This window comes from Venustampulla echinocandica (assembly GCF_003357145.1).
Source record: "Venustampulla echinocandica strain BP 5553 chromosome Unknown scaffold_1, whole genome shotgun sequence".
NCBI classification, from domain to species: Eukaryota; Fungi; Ascomycota; class Leotiomycetes; order Helotiales; family Pleuroascaceae; genus Venustampulla; species Venustampulla echinocandica.
This window is the reverse complement of record NW_022474206.1, coordinates 3,633,973-3,655,621: the sequence shown is the minus strand read 5'-3', so window position 1 is coordinate 3,655,621 and position 21,649 is coordinate 3,633,973. Positions and strand designations below refer to the sequence as shown.

At 49.7% G+C, this 21,649-nt stretch overlaps 6 protein-coding genes across 6 annotated transcripts; 3 read left to right on the top strand and 3 right to left on the bottom strand.

Moving 5' to 3' along the window:
• Window positions 1-15: 15 nt before the first annotated feature.
• BP5553_03729 (Molybdenum cofactor biosynthesis protein 1 B) lies at window positions 16-2,288 on the top strand (the record flags this gene model as incomplete). The annotated part of the gene is made up of 2 exons (XM_032012352.1): window positions 16-1,321; window positions 1,501-2,288. 2 exons carry the CDS (start codon window positions 16-18, stop codon window positions 2,286-2,288), a joined length of 2,094 nt encoding a protein of 697 aa, XP_031872045.1.
• Window positions 2,289-2,543: 255 nt separating this feature from the next.
• On the bottom strand, window positions 2,544-3,583 carry BP5553_03728 (uncharacterized protein; the record flags this gene model as incomplete). Its single annotated transcript, XM_032012351.1, has 2 exons — window positions 2,544-3,190; window positions 3,322-3,583. 2 exons carry the CDS (start codon window positions 3,581-3,583, stop codon window positions 2,544-2,546), a joined length of 909 nt encoding a protein of 302 aa, XP_031872044.1.
• A 4,155-nt stretch (window positions 3,584-7,738) lies between these two features.
• Window positions 7,739-10,846, top strand: BP5553_03727 (Phosphodiesterase; the record flags this gene model as incomplete). The annotated part of the gene is made up of 4 exons (XM_032012350.1): window positions 7,739-7,934; window positions 7,991-8,866; window positions 8,934-9,526; window positions 9,578-10,846. 4 exons carry the CDS (start codon window positions 7,739-7,741, stop codon window positions 10,844-10,846), a joined length of 2,934 nt encoding a protein of 977 aa, XP_031872043.1.
• Window positions 10,847-12,570: 1,724 nt separating this feature from the next.
• On the bottom strand, window positions 12,571-13,951 carry BP5553_03726 (uncharacterized protein; the record flags this gene model as incomplete). Its single annotated transcript, XM_032012349.1, has 4 exons — window positions 12,571-13,059; window positions 13,284-13,484; window positions 13,540-13,755; window positions 13,802-13,951. The coding sequence occupies 4 exons, from the start codon at window positions 13,949-13,951 to the stop codon at window positions 12,571-12,573; spliced, it is 1,056 nt and encodes a 351-aa protein (XP_031872042.1).
• A 213-nt stretch (window positions 13,952-14,164) lies between these two features.
• Window positions 14,165-15,664, bottom strand: BP5553_03725 (Uncharacterized protein; the record flags this gene model as incomplete). The annotated part of the gene is made up of 2 exons (XM_032012348.1): window positions 14,165-15,167; window positions 15,222-15,664. The coding sequence occupies 2 exons, from the start codon at window positions 15,662-15,664 to the stop codon at window positions 14,165-14,167; spliced, it is 1,446 nt and encodes a 481-aa protein (XP_031872041.1).
• Window positions 15,665-19,207: 3,543 nt separating this feature from the next.
• On the top strand, window positions 19,208-21,091 carry BP5553_03724 (uncharacterized protein; the record flags this gene model as incomplete). Its single annotated transcript, XM_032012347.1, has 3 exons — window positions 19,208-19,808; window positions 19,858-20,407; window positions 20,461-21,091. 3 exons carry the CDS (start codon window positions 19,208-19,210, stop codon window positions 21,089-21,091), a joined length of 1,782 nt encoding a protein of 593 aa, XP_031872040.1.
• Between the last annotated feature and the right edge of the window lie 558 nt (window positions 21,092-21,649).

Genomic DNA, 21,649 nt, shown 5'->3' with positions numbered 1-21,649 from the left:
GAGCCACCGCCATCGATGGCACTGTTAACCAGAGTCCCTCGAAGACATTGCTTGCAAACTGTCAAATCGGCTTTGCTCCTCGCTGCTCCTCGACGGAGCATTGCATCTGGGGCGTCAGCGCCAACTATTCAGATTCAGGATGAACAGCCGCAAGGATTTCCTTCAGCTCAAATACCAGTCCCAAGCCGTCCAGAGGCAATCAAAAATGCGAAGCCATTCTCCGCCTTCCTCACCGACACCTTTCAACGGCAGCACAGCTATCTCCGAATATCCCTAACAGAAAAATGTAATCTACGATGTCTATATTGCATGCCCGAGGAAGGTGTCCCTCAGTCACCGACACGCGACCTCCTCACAACCCCTGAAATATACCTTCTATCCTCGACTTTCGTCTCTGAGGGTGTTACCAAGATCCGCTTGACAGGTGGCGAACCTACTGTGAGGCGGGATATCATCCCTTTAATGAACCAACTTGGTTCTCTCCGTTCACAAGGCCTGCGAGAACTCTGCATCACGACAAATGGCATATCACTTCATCGGAAGTTGGACAGTATGGCCGAGGCTGGATTGACGGGTGTAAATCTAAGTCTTGACACTCTTGACCCATTTCAATTCCAGATCATGACTCGGAGGAAAGGATTCGAGGCAGTGATGAAAAGCATGCAACGGATTTTGGAGATGAATAAGTTGGGTGCCGGGATAAAACTCAAGATAAACTGCGTCGTCATGCGTGGCATGAATGAGCGTGAGATTATCCCCTTCGTTGAACTGGGTCGCGAGCAGGATCTCGAGGTCCGATTCATCGAATACATGCCGTTTGATGGCAACAAGTGGAGCCAAGGGAAAATGTTGGGTTATAAGGAGATGTTGGACATGATCCGGGCCAAGTATCCCACGCTGCGGAAAGTCCAGGACCATAAGAATGATACCAGCAAGACTTATGAAATCCCTGGGTTTGTTGGAAGAATGGGGTTTATTACAAGTATGACGCATAATTTCTGCGGCACTTGTAATAGGCTGCGTATTACCAGTGACGGAAACCTTAAGGTATGCTTATTTGGCAACGCCGAGGTCTCATTACGGGACATCCTAAGGAAATCAAACAATGGCGAACCAATCGACGAAGAAGCCTTCGAGGCGATGAAGCAAATATCAATGGATCGAAAACAAGGCTTGACGACCTCTAATGATCCCCTTGGGGGGTCGGAACATGAACGAGAACTGCTCGACGTTATAGGTCTGGCAGTTAGCCGAAAGAAGGCGAAGCATGCTGGAATGGGCCAGTTGGAAAATATGAAGAACAGGCCGATGATCTTGATAGGTGGGTAGGTTTCTATATTCTTATTCATGAGCGTATATATGATTTGGAACTGGCATTTATGGCGTTGAATACTTGTACACCCCCAAGTGTATATAAGTTTTGTCACATAGGAAATGAAGTTATGTAAGAGATGAGCTGCGTTTGCCTCCCTACGATTGTGGTAGCTAACCAATCCATAGATGAGAACTCTACCCGTCAAACCTACTCCCCCGCCATGTGGAAGCTCGGGAAAACCGTTCCTATATTCCAATCGCTGTCGACTAGGATCCATATTCCCACGCACCTTCTAACCACGACATCAACGCATCACAGAAGCCTTCGTCTTCATTCTACAAAATCTCCATCCACTCCTCCATCGCCATCGCCACCACCAACAAACCTCACTCACCTAACCCCACAAGGCCACGCACACATGGTCGCTATATCCTCCAAAACACCCACAACACGTACAGCCATCGCAAAATGCACAGTCTACTTCTCCAACCCTACAGCCGTGCCTCTAATCCAGACCAACAACATAAAAAAGGGGGACGTCCTATCAGTAGCGCGGATCGCAGGCATTATGGCAGCGAAGAAGACGAGCGACCTGATACCGCTCTGTCACCCAATTGGCATCACGCACGTTGCTGTTGATCTCGATGTTGTTGGATTAGGGGTGCTTGATTCTGCGGATGGCAAGGATGATGGATCTCCTAGCCTGAAAGGGGGGGAGGTGGCATTGGCTGGGGAAACCGGCCAGCAGAAGGATGTCGAGGGTTTTGGGCGTGTCGATATTAAAGCTACGGTTACATGTGACGGCAAGACTGGAGTGGAAATGGAGGCGTTGACTGCAGCGAGCATAGCGGCGCTTACTGTGTACGATATGTGCAAGGGTGTGGATAAGGGGATGAGAGTTATGGATTTAAGGGTTGTGAGGAAGGAAGGGGGGAAGAGTGGAGTTTGGGTTGAAGGGGAGAAGATGGGCTGAGAATTGCAATTTTGGATAAGGTATATGTGCATGGAGCCGGATTACATAGAAGTAACCTAACTAGAGAACCTGTACGATGGGGTTGTATAGTGGCATCAAATTTATTGGCAACTTATAGAACAATTCCAAATAGTTGAATTTATTTTTGACCTTAAACATACTTGTGCTTCTCTGCTAATATGTACTTTACTCGACTTGGACTCTAGGGCCCACTATATGCATATAGAAGACGAATGAGCACTGATTTCAAAATCACTATCTAACAAACCGGCCGATCCAGACATCCATACACCTCATCCCCGACAGTCCCCCGTCGACGCCACCAACAGCACCAACAACAGCATCTCCCATGGCTTCAATTACCGTCCGCTCCGCATCCCCCAACCCATCCAACCCCGCCAACAAACCTCCCTCCCCATGTCTTTTCCGGATCAAATCCCTAACTTCCCAATACGCATCCTGCATGCCCTCCCCCGTCTCCACAACACTCTCCCTCTCCATCCCCCAACCCGATTTCTGCGCCGCCCTAGAGATCTGTTCTGGCGATAACACGGTGCGGATATTCCCGCTGGACTCAACGGTCTGTTTACTCTCCAGGAGTGAGCATAAAAGAGCCGTGAGGACGTGGGGGGATGAGGACTGCGAGCGAGAGTGAAGGGACCATTCAGCAATACATAGATGCGTGTTATAAGCAGGGAGAGAGGAGAGGGAGGATAGGAGATCAGGGAGGATAGATGGGTTGGAGAAGTAGTAGATGCTGTGGGAAAGGACTATATAGTCATATGGAGCGCCAGTGTAGGATTCTATGTACGACGTTGGGGTGGTACAGTGGAAGGCGATACGGGGTCCCAGGGCGGAGTTCGTGATGTGGGATTGTGCTTGAGAGAGTGTAAAAGGAGCGCCTAGAGAAACCGCGATGGTGAGTTTAAAAAGGAGGATATAATCTTTTGCTCAAAAGACTCGATATAAAAGAGAGGAAAAAACACTTTCGTAAAATGAAAATTCATCGCAAAGGAAGATCGAATCCGCGTACCATAATCCGGCGCCCCGGGATCAACCGCATCGACATGTCCATGCTCTCCTACTGCATCGGCCAGAGCTACGGTGCAGTCACCTTGACCGCATCCGATTTCCAGAACTCTGGATCCGGGAGCGATGGCCCAGAAGGAAACTAGCTTTATCCGATGCTCGATTTGAGCGAGCAGACTGGGGGAGCTTTTGGTGCTGCCTTCCGGTCGCTTTTCGATGAAGTATTGGGCTAGTTTTTCAGCTTTTGAGGATGGGGGTTCCGCCATTATTTATTGGATATGGAAGGGGAGTAAAGTACTTGGGAATGATGAAACAGTGGAAATTCTAGGTTGAGACTCGGGATGAAGGAATTGCAGAACATAAAGCGTATGGTTACTCCATTGACTGCAATGGGAAAACTTGTGAAGCTGTTGCAGCGAGTGAGTCATCGTTAACCCCATAAGCGACAAACAGCGCTGGTTGAGTTCAAGGTAACCTGCCAATGTTTAAAAAACAGAAAATAAAGACCAGAAGATAAGTAGCGTAAAGAGTTAATAATAGAAGTAGAAAATGGTGCGCAATTGATTAACTGCTGCTACCCCGTACTACAATTATTCCTGGCGTCAACCCGTTAAGAGTCCGTAAGCTTACCCCAACTCCCGCCTTGGCAGAGGCTTTTCAAGTACGAAGTACTGCGTGCTTTAGCGGATACAACTTAGAAGGTTGCATTTACAATTAATGTATTGTTGATGATTACTGAATTGCCTATGGGCTTCCACATTGTGCTAGTTGCGCTCGACCCTAGAGGCAAGAAAGTGGCGTCAAATCAAATTGAAATCGCGGCTTTGTGTCCTTTGAGTGTGGCGGCAGGGTGAGAGAGGGGACTGCCAGTGGCGATAATAATGTCACTACACAGGTACCACCACATGGCAGTGGATACCTTACTTGTTCCTTATCGACTGCTCTCAGCAAGAGAGAGACAGCGGGCTGGCATCTGGCGTGCGCGGTGTACAAACGAAGTAATAAGCAACCTTAAACTGATAATCTGGCGACCTCCTTTTTAGGCGAGCCGGGTATCTACGTACTGTACCAACCTTTGCACCTCCGCCAAAATTAAACCTGGAACTCGGAAGCGTGCGGAGAGCTTCAAGCCTCAAGCTTCAAGCTTCAAGTCCTTGGAAAGTGGACGCTCGACAGCTTGACCTGACCAAATGAGGGCGAGGAGGGGTAAGCTAGCAAGAATGGTGGAGTGAAACACACTATTCGCGGGGGGCATGGCCAGTTGAAACGCACCACCATATTGGCGCCATGCGAAGGCAACTCTGGAAAGTCCAGAACCCAAGAACCCAGAAGCCGGTACGAAGTAGTGACTATGTGCAGCAGCAGGAAGGACGGAACGGGGTTCTCCAGCGTTACAATGCAAGCTGCAAGATCCGAAATCGACAGCTGGGAGTCCGAGATCCCGAGCCACCAAAGCAAGCCGGAATCCACCGGCCAAAACGCTGGGTCAGATCCCTAGATACTCGAACTTTTGAAGCCTGGGAAGCTCTGAACCGTACATGTGCCTGGAACTGTGGCAGAGCAATTTAGGCGCGCTAAGCGGGACTCAGTTCACTCTCTGGGAGTCTGAGCTGAAAGAGATATCTGCCTGCCGTGTCTGGCGAGCCTAGCCAACGGCTTCTCAAGCCTCGTAGCATTCTTTTCGACAGCTACTTGGTAGCAACAGAAAGAAACAACAGGACGGACAAATCGGGGCGTCTCCTGGCCCACGAGCACGCGCCGCACCGTGCCATCCGGAAGTGCCATGTCTCAACTGTGCCATGTACGAAGTACATGTACATAGCACTTCTCTGTACGAAGTACCCACTCAGCAAGCAGTTTATTACGGAGTACCCGTTGCTGATTATCTTCGGTCCAGGTTCAAGGTTGAAGATGCGGAGGTTGGAGCTGCACTGTGAGCCTCGGTGGTGTGGGATCGAGCTGTCGGAATTCAGCAGGATAACTGTTCGTGTAGGGAAGATCCCGAGAGCTATGTAGTATCCCAACACTGGCAGTCCCGGAGATATAGAACCGGTGGAGGGGAGATCTGGAAGCTATGGAGGAATTCCTTCAGCTACAGTAGAGACCTAGGAGACAAGTACTTGGGTCTCGGTACCGGGTGCGGACAATATTCAACTGTCAAGTTTCAACCGCAGCATCTTCATCGTCTTTAGATCCCGAACCCAACACATCATTTTCATACCTGGTACTGGATCCCCGATCCTCGATACAACTTGTACGACACGGATACACCCTGCCTGCCCTTCGGGCCACCTTTCGCTTTCTCCCTCTCTCCATTTCCCTACCTAGGTATCTCCCCTGCGCGTCTCTGTTTTTTCCCTCGCCCAGCCAACTGCAGTCAATGACAGGGCGGAGCTCGCTGCGGCGACGTGGGGCCGCTGTGACAACAGCCCAGCAGCCAGCACCAAACTTGTGACCAAAGCGCTGCCGGAGAATACGTCTTACGCCGCTAGACATTGATCGGCCGTCCACTCGTACAGAGTACGGAGGCACAGAGGACAGAGGACAAAGGACGGACTCCAGAGTACGAAAGAGTACTGTGCAGTACAAACAATCGGCAGAGGCCAGCAGGCGAACCGGTCGCGATATTATTAAGAGTACGGGAGGGTTTCGCGGCAACGGCAACGACAACAGCAATACTCGAGTAACGTGCTCGCATGGGACAGGGCGAAGACTGACGGGCGCCGGGCTTTGAGGCTTTGAGGCTTGAGTTGCACTGTTGCACATTGATGAGTCTGCAGGCCTATTCTGTAAGGATCTCTGCTTCTGGAGCAGCGAGTTACAGGTGCTGTACGTCGTAGGGAGCAGTGGCTACGAAGTACTCCGTGCAGGTTCCACTGTTCCTCTGTGCTGTTCCACCACCTTACTTCGTACAGCACGCTCTCCACTCTCCACGCTCCAGCAGCCAGTCTCCAGGGATCCCCCATCAGCATCCCGATTCCTCGCGCCTCTAGCGGCCTTCGAGAAGCCCTTTCGAAGCGCGAGAATCTTCCTTACCGTGGCTGCCAGCCAAGCCAAGCCGGCCCCCCGTCCCCCCGTCATCCTGTGCTGCAAGTCTGCAAGTGAGAAGATCGATCACGACTCAAGGCAAAAGTCCAGTTGCCCGACAGCCAGCTACCTCTTTGGAGCCTACCACTGTTCACAAGGAGCGATCTGGAAGCAAGCCAACGACGAAGTACCGACGCCCATCTATCTCGATCCCCATTCCCATCCCCATTCCTATTCTCGTCGCCATCTCCGTCGCTATTTTCAACTCCCGGCTCCCTTCTGGGCATCCATTCCTCGTGTGTCCCGCCCGCGGTCCCCGACGAATCACAGCACCGTCAGCGACTTGCCCATTCCGAACAGGCCCTGCCTCCGTACACCTTCTCGAGAGAGAAACTCTGTCCGAGTTTGTGCTGTACGAAGTACAGACTTGCAGACTTGACTTGCAGAAGACGCTCTCGTCTGCTCTCTGAAGGACATCCCCCAAACATCGAATCCTCCTTCTCGTCGTCGGTCGTCACTCCAGTGGCCACATCAGCCCATCCGAACCCGATAGCAAATATTTAACCTTTTTCTCCCCTAAGTCCACCGCTACTGACTACAGTACTGGTCTCCATTTACCACCACTCATCCCCCTTCGCTCCTGGATCCCGATCATCGTCCTCACTCGTCATTTGCATCGTCGCCACAGCCGTAATGAGCGCTATTCGCCATTGAAGTCTGCAGCGCAGACCGTTCCAACCCTCGCATTCCCCCGTTGTGCGCGAACTGGGAATCACCTGCCTGTGCTGCTGCATGCGCCGGCGACTCGAGTTCCATGTTTGCAGAGGCCCCAGTCGTACAAATTGCAATTGACGTGCGACCCTCCCCACGGCTCCCGCGACCCTCCAAGGACCATCTTTCCGAAACCCCCCTCCCCCGCGACGTGTGTGCTTGTACAATAATTTTGGCGTAGAGCCATCATTGGCGTTAGGCATCCTTTGTTGTATCGATTGTCAGGCGTGACGTCGGCCCTTCGGAACCAGATCCACCCTTCGATCGACATCTTCAAAGATCCCTTTCTTCCCATCGCCGCTGCCTTGCGCCTGGTGCAGAACCCTTTAACGAGCCGAATATTTGAGGCAATACTCTTTGTCCACTGTGGGCGACACAGATACCGAGAAACGTCCTTCATCGCGAGCCGCAGACGTCAATCAATTTTCCCCCGCGACATTCTGCCTCGATCGTAACCATTGCGCGCGAACTAACGCTATCGCGACACGACCGATTGCGACAATCATCGCAGATATAGGCCTGGTTCGTTGAGTTATACATATTCTGAAGGAGCCTAGGGACTCTGACACCTGCTGGCGGCGAGAGGATCCGAGGAATCCTGCGCCGCCGTGTGCGAAGCAGTCATGGAATACGCTGCTTGCAATGTTGTGTATGTGGATTGCGCAGCTCCAGAGGATAAATTAGTAAAGCGGAGCGATTCGACGTTTACTTCTGCGACAAGCAATGGCCAAAATAAATTGGCAGAAGATGGCACACTTCCCCGGAACTCCTCGGTCATGGAGGAGAATCTACGAATGTTACTAGGGACATTCAGTGAAGGTTGGCTACGACCCTTTCCACACTAGGTATCTGCGTAATTTACTGATACACTATAGTCCATATATGCGCCACGGGCAAGTCTTGCATATCCAAGTTATCCGAATTGAATCAATCCTCCATTGTCGAATTAATACCTACGCTGGTCCTCGTCGATATCCCATACGAAGACCAGCTACAAGTAAGGCCGTCGAGGGATATGCGAACGCCTTCCCCTAGCTCGAAACAGCAGGTTGATGGGTTTCTAGAGGATCCATCAGTAACCGAAGCATATGGGTTAAGCTTACTGCAATGGATAGTGTCGGAAATTCAATATCAGAGCCTTTCGAAGCTCATCGTCCCCGTAGCCTTGGTCGCCCTCCCAGATAATAATTCCCTGACAGTTACTCCAAGGGGCCGCGCCGAGTCAAGGTCCGAAGGATATCTCAACTACGATCCTTTTGGGTCCAACTCGAAAAGGCGGGGAGGTTCGGGTAACCCACTAGATCAAGTGAGGACAATGAGGTATTTGGACATTGGAGCTGTAGATGTATTAACGAGCCCGCTGTTGCAAGACCGATTGCCTAGCCTTGCCGCACATGCATATCGAGCTCATAAAGATGCTTCGAAAGAGCAAAGAGCATTATTAGAGTTGAAGCGGGGAAGGAAGCGTTCTTGGGTAGGAGTGGATGATCAGAAGCCATACGCATATTTACGAGAAGCCATGGTATCGGGATTAATGGATGGGATTTGCAAGCTTGGTGGAGATGATGAGCCGTTTGGCTATATCAGAATCACTGTGGCGCTAGATCGCCGGGAGGAGATAGCCGCTGCTGTTGGTGCATGGCAGTTTTCGGCCCATGATTTCACAGACGACGAGCTTCTCCATGCGGCGTTACTGATGTTACAGCATGCGCTCGCGATGCCAGAGCTTGAGAAGTGGCGGATATCGACAGGTACGAGAATCTGTTTTATGGCTATGTTTCGGATAAGTTGCGGTGCATATGCTAACACCCGCTCCAGAAAATCTCACAGCCTTCCTGTTTGCCAGCCGCTCGGCGTACAATGCGTTTGTCCCGTATCACAATTTCCGCCATGTCATCGATGTCTTACAAGCAACATTCTACTTCCTTCTCCAGCTTGGCCGGCTACCTCCATACCCATCTCCTTGCACAGCTTCACCGAAAATTCCCCCCTCACCTATTGCCACTCTCATAAGACCCTTTGAAGCTCTAACATTGCTGATTACCGCTATTGGTCACGATGTGGGTCATCCGGGGGTCAACAATGCATTTCTTGTTGCTCTCAACGCGCCTCTCGCCCAACTTTATAATGATAGATCGGTCCTAGAATCATTCCACTGCGCCGCATACTCACAAATATTGCGTCGCCACTGGCCATCTGCCTTCTTAGAACCTGACATGAGAAAGTTAATGATTAACTCGATCCTAGCGACGGATATGCAATTACATTTTGATTACATGAAAAAGCTTGGCTGGCTACAAGAGAAACTCCATGAGAATGGAGGAATTGATGGTTGGAATGGCAGAATCATCGAAGACCAACGAACCCTTGCTTGTTCGTTATTAATAAAATGTGCGGATATTAGCAACGTGGTATGTGTTCCATGTTGTTTTATTACAGCGCTACATACTAATGATCTTCAGGCTCGAAAATATGATGTGGCAGCTCAGTGGACTATGATTTTGACGGACGAATTCTCTCGTCAAGCTACCATGGAACAAGATCTTGGTATACCAACAGCTCTTTTCGCAGCACCTGTCCGCGAAACTATCGAACTGGGGAAGTCCCAAATCAGCTTCATAAACATGTTTGCGATGCCATTATTTCAAGGGGTAACCGATATAATGCCGGCTATGGCTTTCTCTGTTGATGAACTACAGCGCAATAAGTTGTTTTGGAGCGAGAAGATTGTAGAGGAGCAAGCGAAAAAGAGACAAAACAGCGGTGATTCAGCTCTCACTGAAGGCACATTCTCACCTCGAACGATGAGCGTGGCGGTATCTTCTGATTCGACTGTGCAGAAATCAGCTAATGCATTTCCCGCCGAGGTTGACCTCAGGATCAAATCATTGCTACAGAGCAATCCTTTTACGCCAGCAAACGGTACCTTGGCGGAAGAAACCCCCCAATCTTTACCGAAGCTATCCACCCAGAACGCTACCGACACGCCCATTCTCGGTTCGAGTTTAAGTGAAGAATCAGGTTCTCACTCGCCACCACGCCTGAGCATTGCTACTGCCAATGGTTACGGGGTTCTAGATCACAAAAACAAAGCCACTGAGATTGTCACCAACGGCAAGGCGCAACGCGATAGAATGGCAACACGCCCCCCAGTCGATATACTCTCCAATGGCTGGTCCCAAGGTGATGAACCTCCAATATCTTCGTCGGTTTTCGCTGAGCGTGTAGTTCTACCCCGGGAACCGGAACAAGTTCTCAAGGCCGAATCCTCAGATAAACAGCGCAGCAGTGATGGTACAGAAGGAAGTAGTTCGGCAACGGGAGATTGGACAAGCCAAGCGACTAGCGCAAATACCCCCAAAATGCCCCTTTCGCCAAGCACTCGAGGGACGAGCATCACAAGTCGGGATTCGAATGAAAAGGCCTCGTTGGGTCGGACACCGACGGGGAGCCCTTCGGGAAGTGGATATCGACCTCGCTCAATGGTTGCCCCAGATTTAGGGGAATATCACGGTTCCGCCGATCAACAATTAGAAGGTAAAGGGGTCATGGTTATGGAAAAAGTGCGGAGTCTTAGGAAGAAACCTAGCCGGTTCCGGATGGAGAAGCTCAATTTCTGGAAACGGAGCAAGAGCGCTAGTCCACCTGTCCCTGTTCCCGATATATCGAGGATCCATAGGAGGGCTGGCAGTGAGGATCAATCTGTGCCAAGACTCACGAGGCAATGCTGACTCCAACTATTCCGACGTTCAACGAGCAAGGTCACAGTGCGAGTCGGAAATTCATAGGCCCATGACGCGACCAATCTGTCCGGTCAGAAAGATGAAGGAGATATAGGATTACGGCGTGCATAGCATTGATCGGACTCCACTCTGTATATTGTACACACACATACGCTACCCTACCCGACGATACGATACGATACACCAAGATTACATAACGGCTGGCTTCAGAGCAAGCCTCAACTTTTGCCTTGTGTTTATGGGAATGGCATTAAGGAGTTTTCTTCGAATTAGCCGAGCTTGTTGGGCGGTCGGCGTGCAAAGACAGGCGTTTTTTTAATTATTTTTAATCATTTTGTTTGTTGCTGGGACTGGATACGCAAGCATATTTGGAATCTGTTTATTGTTTAATTCCGCGATGGAGTAGGTAGTGGCGTTTTTGGGCGGCTCCAGTGCAACGGCCATGCCATGAATTGATGATTGGGTTGGTCGATTGCGTGGAATTGTTAGATGCCACATATATCCGGTGCTTGCTGGCAATAACGTGGCGAGAAAAAATGGGGGGAATTTTGTGGGAATTGGGAGTTGAAGATGGCTTTGGGCGGGCGGCTCTTGTTCGTTCGACGGAGGTCTACGCATGGGCTGGATATGGAGTAGGGGATATATATAACAAACCTCTGGTGGAGTATGATGATGCTGTGTCTAGCTGAGATGGATTTTATTTATCTATATAGCTGGATGCTGGCTCATTATACTCGATACCCAATATAAAGGAATTATCAAGTACTGTACCTTAATCCACGGATCAAATACTCATCTTTACACTAAAAGTTATGTACTGCTTTTGTCGGCCAAAGAATGAGAAAACCACCTAGACGGAGTTATGCTGGTTGGCTTTAGTAGCAAACCCTTGCAACTATTTCAGCACAGCTTTACTAACAAAACGGGCACCTTCACAACACTTCCCTTTATACCCATGTGCTTTCCTTCAGTGCACTAACAATTTCACTTCTACCCGGATATAAACCTGCACGCCATACATACATCCATACCTTCATTAACATCCATATCCATATCCATATCCACACCGGGACGTAACCCTCCGAGTCCACCTCATAGCCCCAGATCCAAGCCCTGCTTTCAGACATCCCGCAATTTTCCCCGGCAAGAGCAGACCGATATATGTACATACCGTATATGCGTTTTAGTTCCTCTTATCAGTAAGATATTATTTATGGCACCAAGTACGTGGGTACTTAGGGTCGTATGTAGGAGTGATATGCACTACTGTACTCCACGGTTCAACTACGGCCCGCCAATTCCGCTTTTATGCTTCCGTGCTCCGGAGGAAACAGGGAAGTGGCCCTGGTTGGTCACTTCGTGTTGCTTGGGGTAATACTGAAAGTGCGCTATGTTCTAATTAGTATAAACCTCTACTCCGTAGGGAGGTCGACGTCTGTGGAGCTAGGAAATATGCCGAGGTAGGTGGGGGGGGGGAGGTTGTGGGGTTGTTTGCGGGTGTGCTGGGCAGGATGGCTATCTGGGCTGTAGGGGATTTGGCGGGCGGTTACAATGAGAGCGCGAAGATGTGAAACAGAATCCTAAGTTTAGTAGTGGCATTCCATCCGATTTCCGAGTAGCCATATGGCTATATTTATATCTATCTGTGCCTTCACCGTACTATGTATAATCTTGCCAACAGCTCTCGCAAAGAGAAGCAAGAACCCCCCCCCTTAGACTCTCGCCATACACAACTCAATATACTCCTTTGTATCCTGTATCCCTTCCCCTGCCTCCTTCAACATCTCCCTTGGGAACACAACAAACGCATGCGGAGCCCCTGTATAAATCTTAATATACGTCTCCCCGCCATACATCGTCCATCTCGTCCCCATAAATACACTATCATCTAGCAATGGATCCACCGTCCCACATGTGAACAGTGCGCTGGGCAGGCGCCCCCGGAATGGTGCGAGGTCTTCGTACATTGGTGATACTGAAGGGTCGTTGCGCTGCTCTAGCGACATGTTGGGGAGGAAAGCATCGATGAAGTGTTTGGACACGATCTGCGGGATAATCGGGGCATCGGTCATGTTGTAGTATAGGGGGAGGTGGGAGAGGTCGTAGGCGCCGAAATGGAGAAGGAGGCCTGCGAGGGTGAAAGTGGGGAAGGTTTTTAGGAGGTGGAAGGTTGTTAGGAGCGAAAGGTGGCCGCCGGCAGACTGTGGAAAGTGGTTTGTGTTAGCATAGCCATACGTTTGTTGAGAGAACATAGAACGCTTAAAATGATGTGAATGGAATATATCAGAAATAGTTTGTAGTGTAATCAACGGAACAGCTGCTCTATAGGAAGCAAATATCCCAATCATTCAAATCCCTTAACTTTATAGATCATCACATCTAGTCTTCTCTATGGGCGCAAATAAGAAATATGATATCGACGTACCTCGCCACCAATAAACCTTAACGGTCCCCCATACTCTTTCTCGGAATTCTTGACGAGATATTCGGCCACGTCTTGGCAATCCTCTGGGCCTTTAGGAAATGGGTTTTCGGGTGCAAGTCTGTACCCAACGGACAAAACAGCCAGGTCTCCGACGTTGGCATAGAATTGAATCAATGTGTCGTAAGATGATTCATCTCCTATCTACACAGCAGGTCAGGATTCTCTTCTTATAACAAGCCGCGAGATATCAACGTACCACCCAGCCGCCTCCATGTATATGCATTATTGTTCCCTTGCAGTGTCGACGGTCTTCCTCGCTTTCGCGGCTCGACGGGTACATGATTCGACACGGTATGTCCCTTCCGGAATCCCGAGAGGGGATCTTGAAATTGATGCCCTGGGGAAGCACAGGTGGAGGAGGCCCTGCTAGCTCGCCGCGCGATTGCATCTCCCGGTACTTGACGGCCCCAACCTAGAGACCGATTGCCATCGTTAGCGGAAGGCTCTCTTCTCCTCACCTTCGAACGTTGGGGTAGACAAACATCCCACCAGTTTGGATTCTTTGCTGAGAGTGCAATGAGGTTTTTGTTGAAGTTGTTTGCCTGTTCAGAATAATTGGCGGGGTCGAACTTCGCTGCGTCAAAGACGATGTCGGATTTGAGAGGCATGATTGGATATTACGCGGCGTGCAAAGGTCGATTTGTTGCTGTGATACATATATGAAAGACGATAGTATCAACTTGGAATGAAATCAAATATTGGCGGCAAGTAGTGGGGTGTTGTTGGATTCGCGGCTTGCTGGCATCAGTCGGCTTCGAATACCCTGCAGGTACAGTAGTTCGGTACGAAGCCAACTAATATATACCCCCGCAGTCTGAGCGTCATTGCTTTTTCATCATCCTGCCTTGAGACCGAGGTCCATCACCAGTCCGCCCATACGATGTATACTTCCCATTGGTGTTTTTGCTGGTGTTGTCGGAATTGTGGCTGGCTATCTTTGGCCTAGCAAATTTGATGAAGACCCCTATTGCCTTGAAGGGCAGGCTGGCAGCGGAAGTAAGGGCCTGGAATGGCAGCATCACAGCCGTCGCTGCCCATTCCACAACAACGGTCGTAAATTTGCGGTTCCTGTTCCCGTTGTTTGCTGCAGCGGCAGCTAGGGATATCGCGTCGCCGAGTCGCGCGTCCAGATCAAGCAATCTTGACTCGATTTGGAATGCGTGGAGGGTCGCGCGCTTCTCGTATCGGCGTACAGCTCGATTGAGAGCGTCGAGTTCAGGTTGAAGCTTCTTGAGGACTTCTGTTACAAGAATAGCTGTCTGTTTATTATTCAAGACAGGTTCGGAAGGGGGTGAAGGTTCATCGGCTGAGATTCGAGCTTCTAGCTCCTCCAGTCTTCGAATGATATCGTCCGGCGCGTTATTCGCCCTACCAATCGTGCTGGAATGGGGATTTGAGGCCACTACTCGTTGGAGATGAAGAGTTCTCGATTGTATGAGTCTTACGAGGTGTGCCATTGGGCGCAGCTCTGATGCCAGTAGGAAGATTGTCAAATTGTAATTTGAGACGAGTCCCTCTGATGGTCGACTTAATTGTGACCGAAGTGTATGGAGGAGGTATGCACCGAGGACCGGGAATAGGAAACATGAGAGGAGGGCGAGCAGCTCGTGTCGATATAACTCTCTCCTAGCAGCTTCGTGGGCAGGAGATGGAGGCACTGGTTTCTGTGATGATTCTGGTGCCTCTGTAGTCTCTGCTTTTGGTACCTCGTCCGAGTCGGCGTGCGCGAAGCTGGGATCATCATCATCGCTCTCTTCGTGGAATATTTGGTCTTCAATGCCTGTTTCCTTAGCTCGAATTGCCTGCGCAGAGTGGTACCAATCCCTATGAAGTTATTAGCGGCATAGCCTTCGTCCGTGGCGTGATGTGAATACTGACCATGGCAGTCTGACGGACCAGTTCAAGAAAATAGCAGCGAGTCCCAGGAGAATAATATCTGTGATGACCAGGCTCCCATTCGTGAAGAGCATACCACCGATGGCAGGCAAGAGCGCAAAAGCAAGCGGCACCGAGTCCCATGGTGAGGAGTCGTGGCCCAGTTCCCGGTCCGCCGTCCTGGGTTTGGGTAAGAGGAGCTCATCTGTCGAAGATTGGAAGCTCTTGCGGGCTTCATTCAGAGAGTACTCGGAGAAGTTGGAGCTCCTGCGCCTCCTGGAGCTCGAGGAACGGTGAACATCTGGATTTGTAGACAAGCGGTTCCCTAGAGGTCGACGTTGAAACTCCGGAGTCGAATCATCGAAGGTAGAGGCCCTTCGAATAGATGCGCCAGATGGAGACAATGACGCCGTTGTCTTCCTTGCAGGCGTCTCGGTGCCTCCCATTGCGATGACGCCTGATGCAGACGCCGACCACTGGAGTGGGAGATTGGGACTCGAGTAATAAACAACCTTGTTATAGCTTGGGTACTTATAGGGTCTGGAGAAACCTTAGACCATTGTCGAATAATTGTGATTATAGCACATCAAGAACGGTGCTCTTCCCGCCACTTGGAAATATTAAGGCGTTAAAATCGTCACGAGCCCATTACGGTGTCTGGCTTGAAGTTGGACAAGCTGAAATCAGCGAAGTGGAGTCAGCGCGCCCCGGATTCTGCCAATCGAGGCATCCTGGCCCAGATCCCGCCCTGCATGGATTCTATGCAGGGACAGTCCAATATTCCTCACAGAGCACTACGAAGTAGGTAGTTGAGAGATATTTAGATTAAGAGCAATATTGATGTATTATTCTTTCTTTCTCGACTTCCGGGTGCTGAGGGACTCGAGTAAAGCCCGTTCTCACATAGCAACTTTATGCCGACCGGACGAGAATGTCCACAACCACAACTCCAATTACATATGCTCAACCAATCAGAGCACTCATACATATATTTCCACATTCGATTTTCCTGGGATGACTATGAAATAACAACCAAAGTCATTTCCCAGTCTACTTTGTATAATATTCGGTCTCATTTCTCGTTGACAACGAAGTGCTAAACTTGTTCGAGTTAGGTAGGCCTCTAACAGACAGTGTTGCCCTACAGAAGTACTGTACATTGGTAGCAGTAGTTAACCAAGATAGATAGCTTCTCCAAATGTGCGTTGCTTTTCATACCCACGGCCGGTAGGTTCAGATGCACCGTAAATGCCCGCGAGCGCCTATTCTAAGATTGCCTGCTGTAGGGTAGCCACCCGGCCAATATGCTTCTGCCAAATCATAGATCGCTCGACGCAAGTATCCAAATCTGTTTAGAGAAGGAAAAGGTAGCCATCGACCATATGGAATCTCGCCAACGCCTTGAGATATAGTAGTCTTAATTGCGCCAAAATATACCTTAGTCCCCTCTCCCTAAGCCATTTCCTAGTATCCTCAACCCCCTATTTCCCTTCCTCTCCTTTCCCAACAGCCAAATCCGCCTCCGACCCTTGCTTCCCAGAAGTCCCAGGCCGAACACTGGCAGGTTCTGGATCTTTATTCAGTGGCTGCAACTTCACCACACGCGTATTCGCTGCAGAGCCTCGAACGACGTTTGTTCGTTCCTCGATCGGTCTGTTGTTGCGGCGGCCAAAGAACCAGGTCAGAAGGACTCCGCACATGGTTCTGTGGGTGAACTTTTATTGGAGTGTCTGGAGAATTCAGTAGATCTAAGAGCGAATATATGTCTGTAGTTCTTTTTCCTGGGTTTGTTAGTCAATATATATTTTTTGACATAGTGGCGCAGCTTTTGAACCAGATTAGCCGCGCTCGCGTTGCCTAGGGGGAGGTCTGCCCTTCGAGATGCCAACAGTATTTTTGCTAGGAAGAAGCGCAGAAATTATGTTTGCCAAGTGCGAGAACCAGGTAATAATATGGCCACAGGGCTAAAGATGACGCTCTCACCGACTTACACAGCCCCTCTAAGATCTTCATCAAGTGTCAGACTCGTACTCAAGAAGCAAAAGGGAAGAGAAAGAACAAACTAGAGGCTTAAGGACGTAGGTTATTTTGATTTCATCCATTGTATCCTACCAATCCCCATCATCCCCTCACCGATGTCACAAATGCTCGCAATTGTTTGGCAGTGTCTTTGCCAACCTACCTTAGGTAGAACAAGGTGATATTCTGTCCTATCAAACCTCGAAATACATGACCACGATTCTGCTTCCTAATGCATACTCGTACAGTGCAGGTTCTCGCAATTCTTTCCCTTAAGGCTAAAGTATGTCAATATCAAGTATTTGGTGGAGAGGGCGCGGCTAGTTTAGTTCGTTGCCCACTCAATTCGACTGTCGCGTTGAGTTCGAGCTAATATCGTAGGACTATGATTGGGTCTAGTCGTCGTGATGTATTTCGTATGTTCTCCGGAGAATGTTGGACGATCTTCTAGAGGCATCGAATCCTATTTCAAACATCATTTCCGAGATCATCGGCGCTCAGATATTCGTGATCTGTAGTTGGCCAATTGTCTGGTTTTGGGCTGGAGCTCGAAGAAGTCTGCCATCTCTCGTTTTCAAGAATGCTGCTAGTACATCGGCTCGTGATGGTCTAGGATAGGAAGAAGGCCATTGTAGACAAGAATAGGCCGCATCCTCACGTATCCCCTAGTTGGACAATGTTGCGTTCATATGGTGGTTATGCGAGGACAATGATCGAGCTCTAAGATTTTTCAAAAGTGAAATCGTGCCGGTGATGATAATTTGAGAAGGTAGAGACGCCAAGGAGCTGGATAATCTTCAGGGAAGCTTAAATACTGTGGCTGTAGGCCGTTTAAGCCACTGCATCACTGAGCCACGCTATTTCCTCGCTCCACCATCGTCTGGATCTTAATCTTCATAGCAACCTTTTCTCAACGTGATTTTGTTGTAGCCACATATCGGGACCATCCGAGCCCACGCAAATCCTACCTAGGCACCTGATACAAGGTGAACAGCATAACTACCGCGATTCAATCCGCAGTCTCAGCTGTCATCAGAACATCACCATCCACCTTGCAAGCCGCCCACGGGAGCAGCTCGGGCTTTCTTTTAGATACGGAGTATGGCAATAGTCATGGCATGTAACATGGTGCCAGAGCGTGCTCTGCTTTCCAGGTTGGCAGCGTGACAAAGCGTTGAAGTCGATGTTCTGGCCCCACATGGCAAGGCAAGGCAAGGCCAGGCCCGGCAATCAATGCAATGCCGCTTCCCATCGAGGGACCGTATTTGAGGGCAAATGTTTCGCGCTGGAGGATGCCATTAGTTGGATTCCAGTGTTTCCGTCGAGCTGGGCGCCATAGTTGTTTTGTTTGTTTCGAGTGTGTGTCGCTCTTGCTGCTCCTGTCGTTTTCATCGTCACTGCTCGCGCCTTCCCCAAAACGCGCCTCAATAGAGCTATTGAGGATTCAGCCACTCCCGCACGTCACAACAGCCACAACTCGTGGCAATACCATGATTAATCCCTGCCCCACGTTTTTCATTCTCAATAGCTAGCTATCTTCCTATCTGGGCTATCCGCAATATCAGTTTCTTTATTCTATTCTATCTATAGGCTCAATACTATGCCGTCACCATTGGCCGTGAATCTATCTTTGACCATGGCTCCCAAACCTTACTCCTGTCCCTTCCCGTTCCTATCCTTTTCCCTCCACGCTTTCCACAGAGATGAGATACTTGGGCTTGGGCATCGAATTACCATATCCAGGCTACTGGCGATCCTTCTTTGTCCTCCAAGATTACCATTCCACTCATCAACCTGACCCCTGTCTGACCTAAGTCTCGGTCCTAAGCCAGGACCCTAGGTTGAAGTTCCGTCTCCTTTCATATGAAGCGGAGTAGCTCCCCAGGGTACGACAGCTCTCAAACCATCGTTCAAGCCCTCATCATACCTGAGAATATCACTGCTGGACAGGATTCTTTTGATACAATATCATGGATAACTCTACGTCATCGTCACCCACTGCAGCGATGCTACAGATGGAGACTCCTGCAAATCCTGGCAACGCTATTGCTCTTCCAATATTTGCCGCGTTGTCCATCGTCGCCATGATCCTTCCCCTGCGAGACTTCTACCGAAAGGGGAACTTTGCAGCGTGCAGCATGATCGTCGCCGTCACTATCTTGAACTTCTATACCCTCGTCAACGCTATCCTATGGCCGGACGACGACTGGGAGCATTGGTGGAAAGGAGAAGGGCTTTGTGATCTGGAGGTCAACACGAGAGCTATGATGACCACAGCAATGTACTGCAGCATGTCCTGCTTTACCAGGAACCTGGCCGGTGTGTTCAACACGGACAACCATTCGTTCTTTCACAGCTCCGCAATGAAGCGCCGCAAACTCATGATTGACATCATCTACTGCTGGTTCCTCCCAGTCCTCCAGATTGCCTTGGTATATACCATCAGTCTTGGCAGGTACTCAATCTTTCCGGTGTATGGTTGTTACAATGGGGTGGATCACTCCTGGCCTTTCGTGGTATTTTATCTTATTCCGGGGCCAATCTTTACGCTCTTTACGGCATATTATGCCAGTAAGTCTCATTTTACCTCCCAAAGTTCTGTACTAATGAAATAATGTAGTTCTCATGATACGGGGCCTTCTCAAGTACCGCAGAAACATCAGCAGTGCACTCGCAAGCAGTGGCTCAGGAATGACTTCGCGCTACTTCGTTAAGCTTTCCATAATTGCCCTGTCACTCCTGGTTGTCTATTTCCCTGTTCAATTCTACTTCTTTTACGCCCAACTCCCAATACCGTTCCACGCATACAACTTTTCGGCGATCCATAACCCAGCCATCTGGAATCCGGTTATGTTCTTCCATACCTGGAACAGCCCTGGATTTCAGTACATTGGCTGGGCTTCGATATCCTTCTCATTTATGATATTCTGCTACTTCGGTTTCAACAACGATGCGATCGACACGTACCGCAGCTGTCTCGCCATGTGCGGGTTCGGGATGATCTGGCCGAGCCTAAAGAAGCCGAGAGTACGTCCGATGCAAGGTAGCACTGAGAGGAGCGGCTTTTGGGGCCGCTTCGACTTGGTGAGTAAGGCCATGAAGCACTTTGATATGAGCAGGAAAGATAGCCATGGAACGAGTGGTACGACAATGGTTGCTCCATCTGAGGTGTACGTTTCTTCTTCAAAGCTTAGGTACTTGACACTAATTATACTTAATCCAGCACGCAATCTTGCGGGGAATCCCAGGCTACATTTCCACTTACGCATATCAGCACAACCACCGGAGAGTCGACGAACGCACCCAGCTTCTACATGCACGCCGGTGCAGATTCGACTCCTGCCGGTCCATCAACGCTCGAGGCGACACCCTCTTCCAGCCTTCCCTTACAAGTCCCTCATACTATCCCTGGATCCGAAACACCGCCCTCACAGCCAAGGACGAAGACTCTATTCTCAATGTTTCGCACAAATATCAATCTCCCTTTTCCACCATTCCCAAACTCAAAGCATCACATTCCGACCCGACATAGAACCTCCACGTCGAGTACCCACTCTTTGTCTCCCTACGAAAGCAATAACCCGGACATAGAAGCCGCACATCACTCGCCCACGTCCCTGAACCACGGCCTAACAGGCACCACGACCAATATCTGGAGCGATACGCAATCTCCCTGCAAAGAAATGCGAATTGTGGAGCTCCAGAACCTAAAGAAAGGTTCAAGGCCATCCCGCGAGAGGGAACGTCGGCAGCCATCGGGATCGCAGTCGGAGAATTGTGGAATGCGCGGCGTTGTGGTTAAGAAGGAATTGGAAAGGAGGGAAAGTGATGCTGAAACTTCTAGTACCCCTTGAGGCACTTTATGTGCGGGAGGAAAGGGGCATTTCCTTTCTTGACGGTGGTATTTCCATGTAGTAGCTCGAGAAGGAGGACTAATAATATCGTGCTGATGAACATGGGTGAATATAGGGGTACATAGGCCACTATATAGTTTTCTTTTGTTTGTCACTTCATAGCTTCTCTTCTTTAGCGTTAGCTTTGCAGCATAATACCATTCAATGCCAGATTGCAGATAATGAAGAATATATTTATTTCCTCATGCTGTCCATAATTGCCTCCTGCTTAGAATGAACAGCGCCCCGACAATAAGAAGTCGAATCTAAAGCGAGTGTGCCTTATCTCGACAGAGGGTCTGGGCAGATATGACCTTTTGATTCCTTTCCACGTCATCATTTACTCCGGAACAGAGATTCGTTGGGAAGCAAACAAGTCTATGTATCTTGGGTGATCGTTTGGAGAAGAGAGAGCGAGCGCAGGCCGAGGGAGCACCCATCGGGGCCCCGTCCTTGCTACTATGGCCACGGGGGCGTATACTACCGTTCTGACTATTTTATAAGTGGGAATCTCGGTGG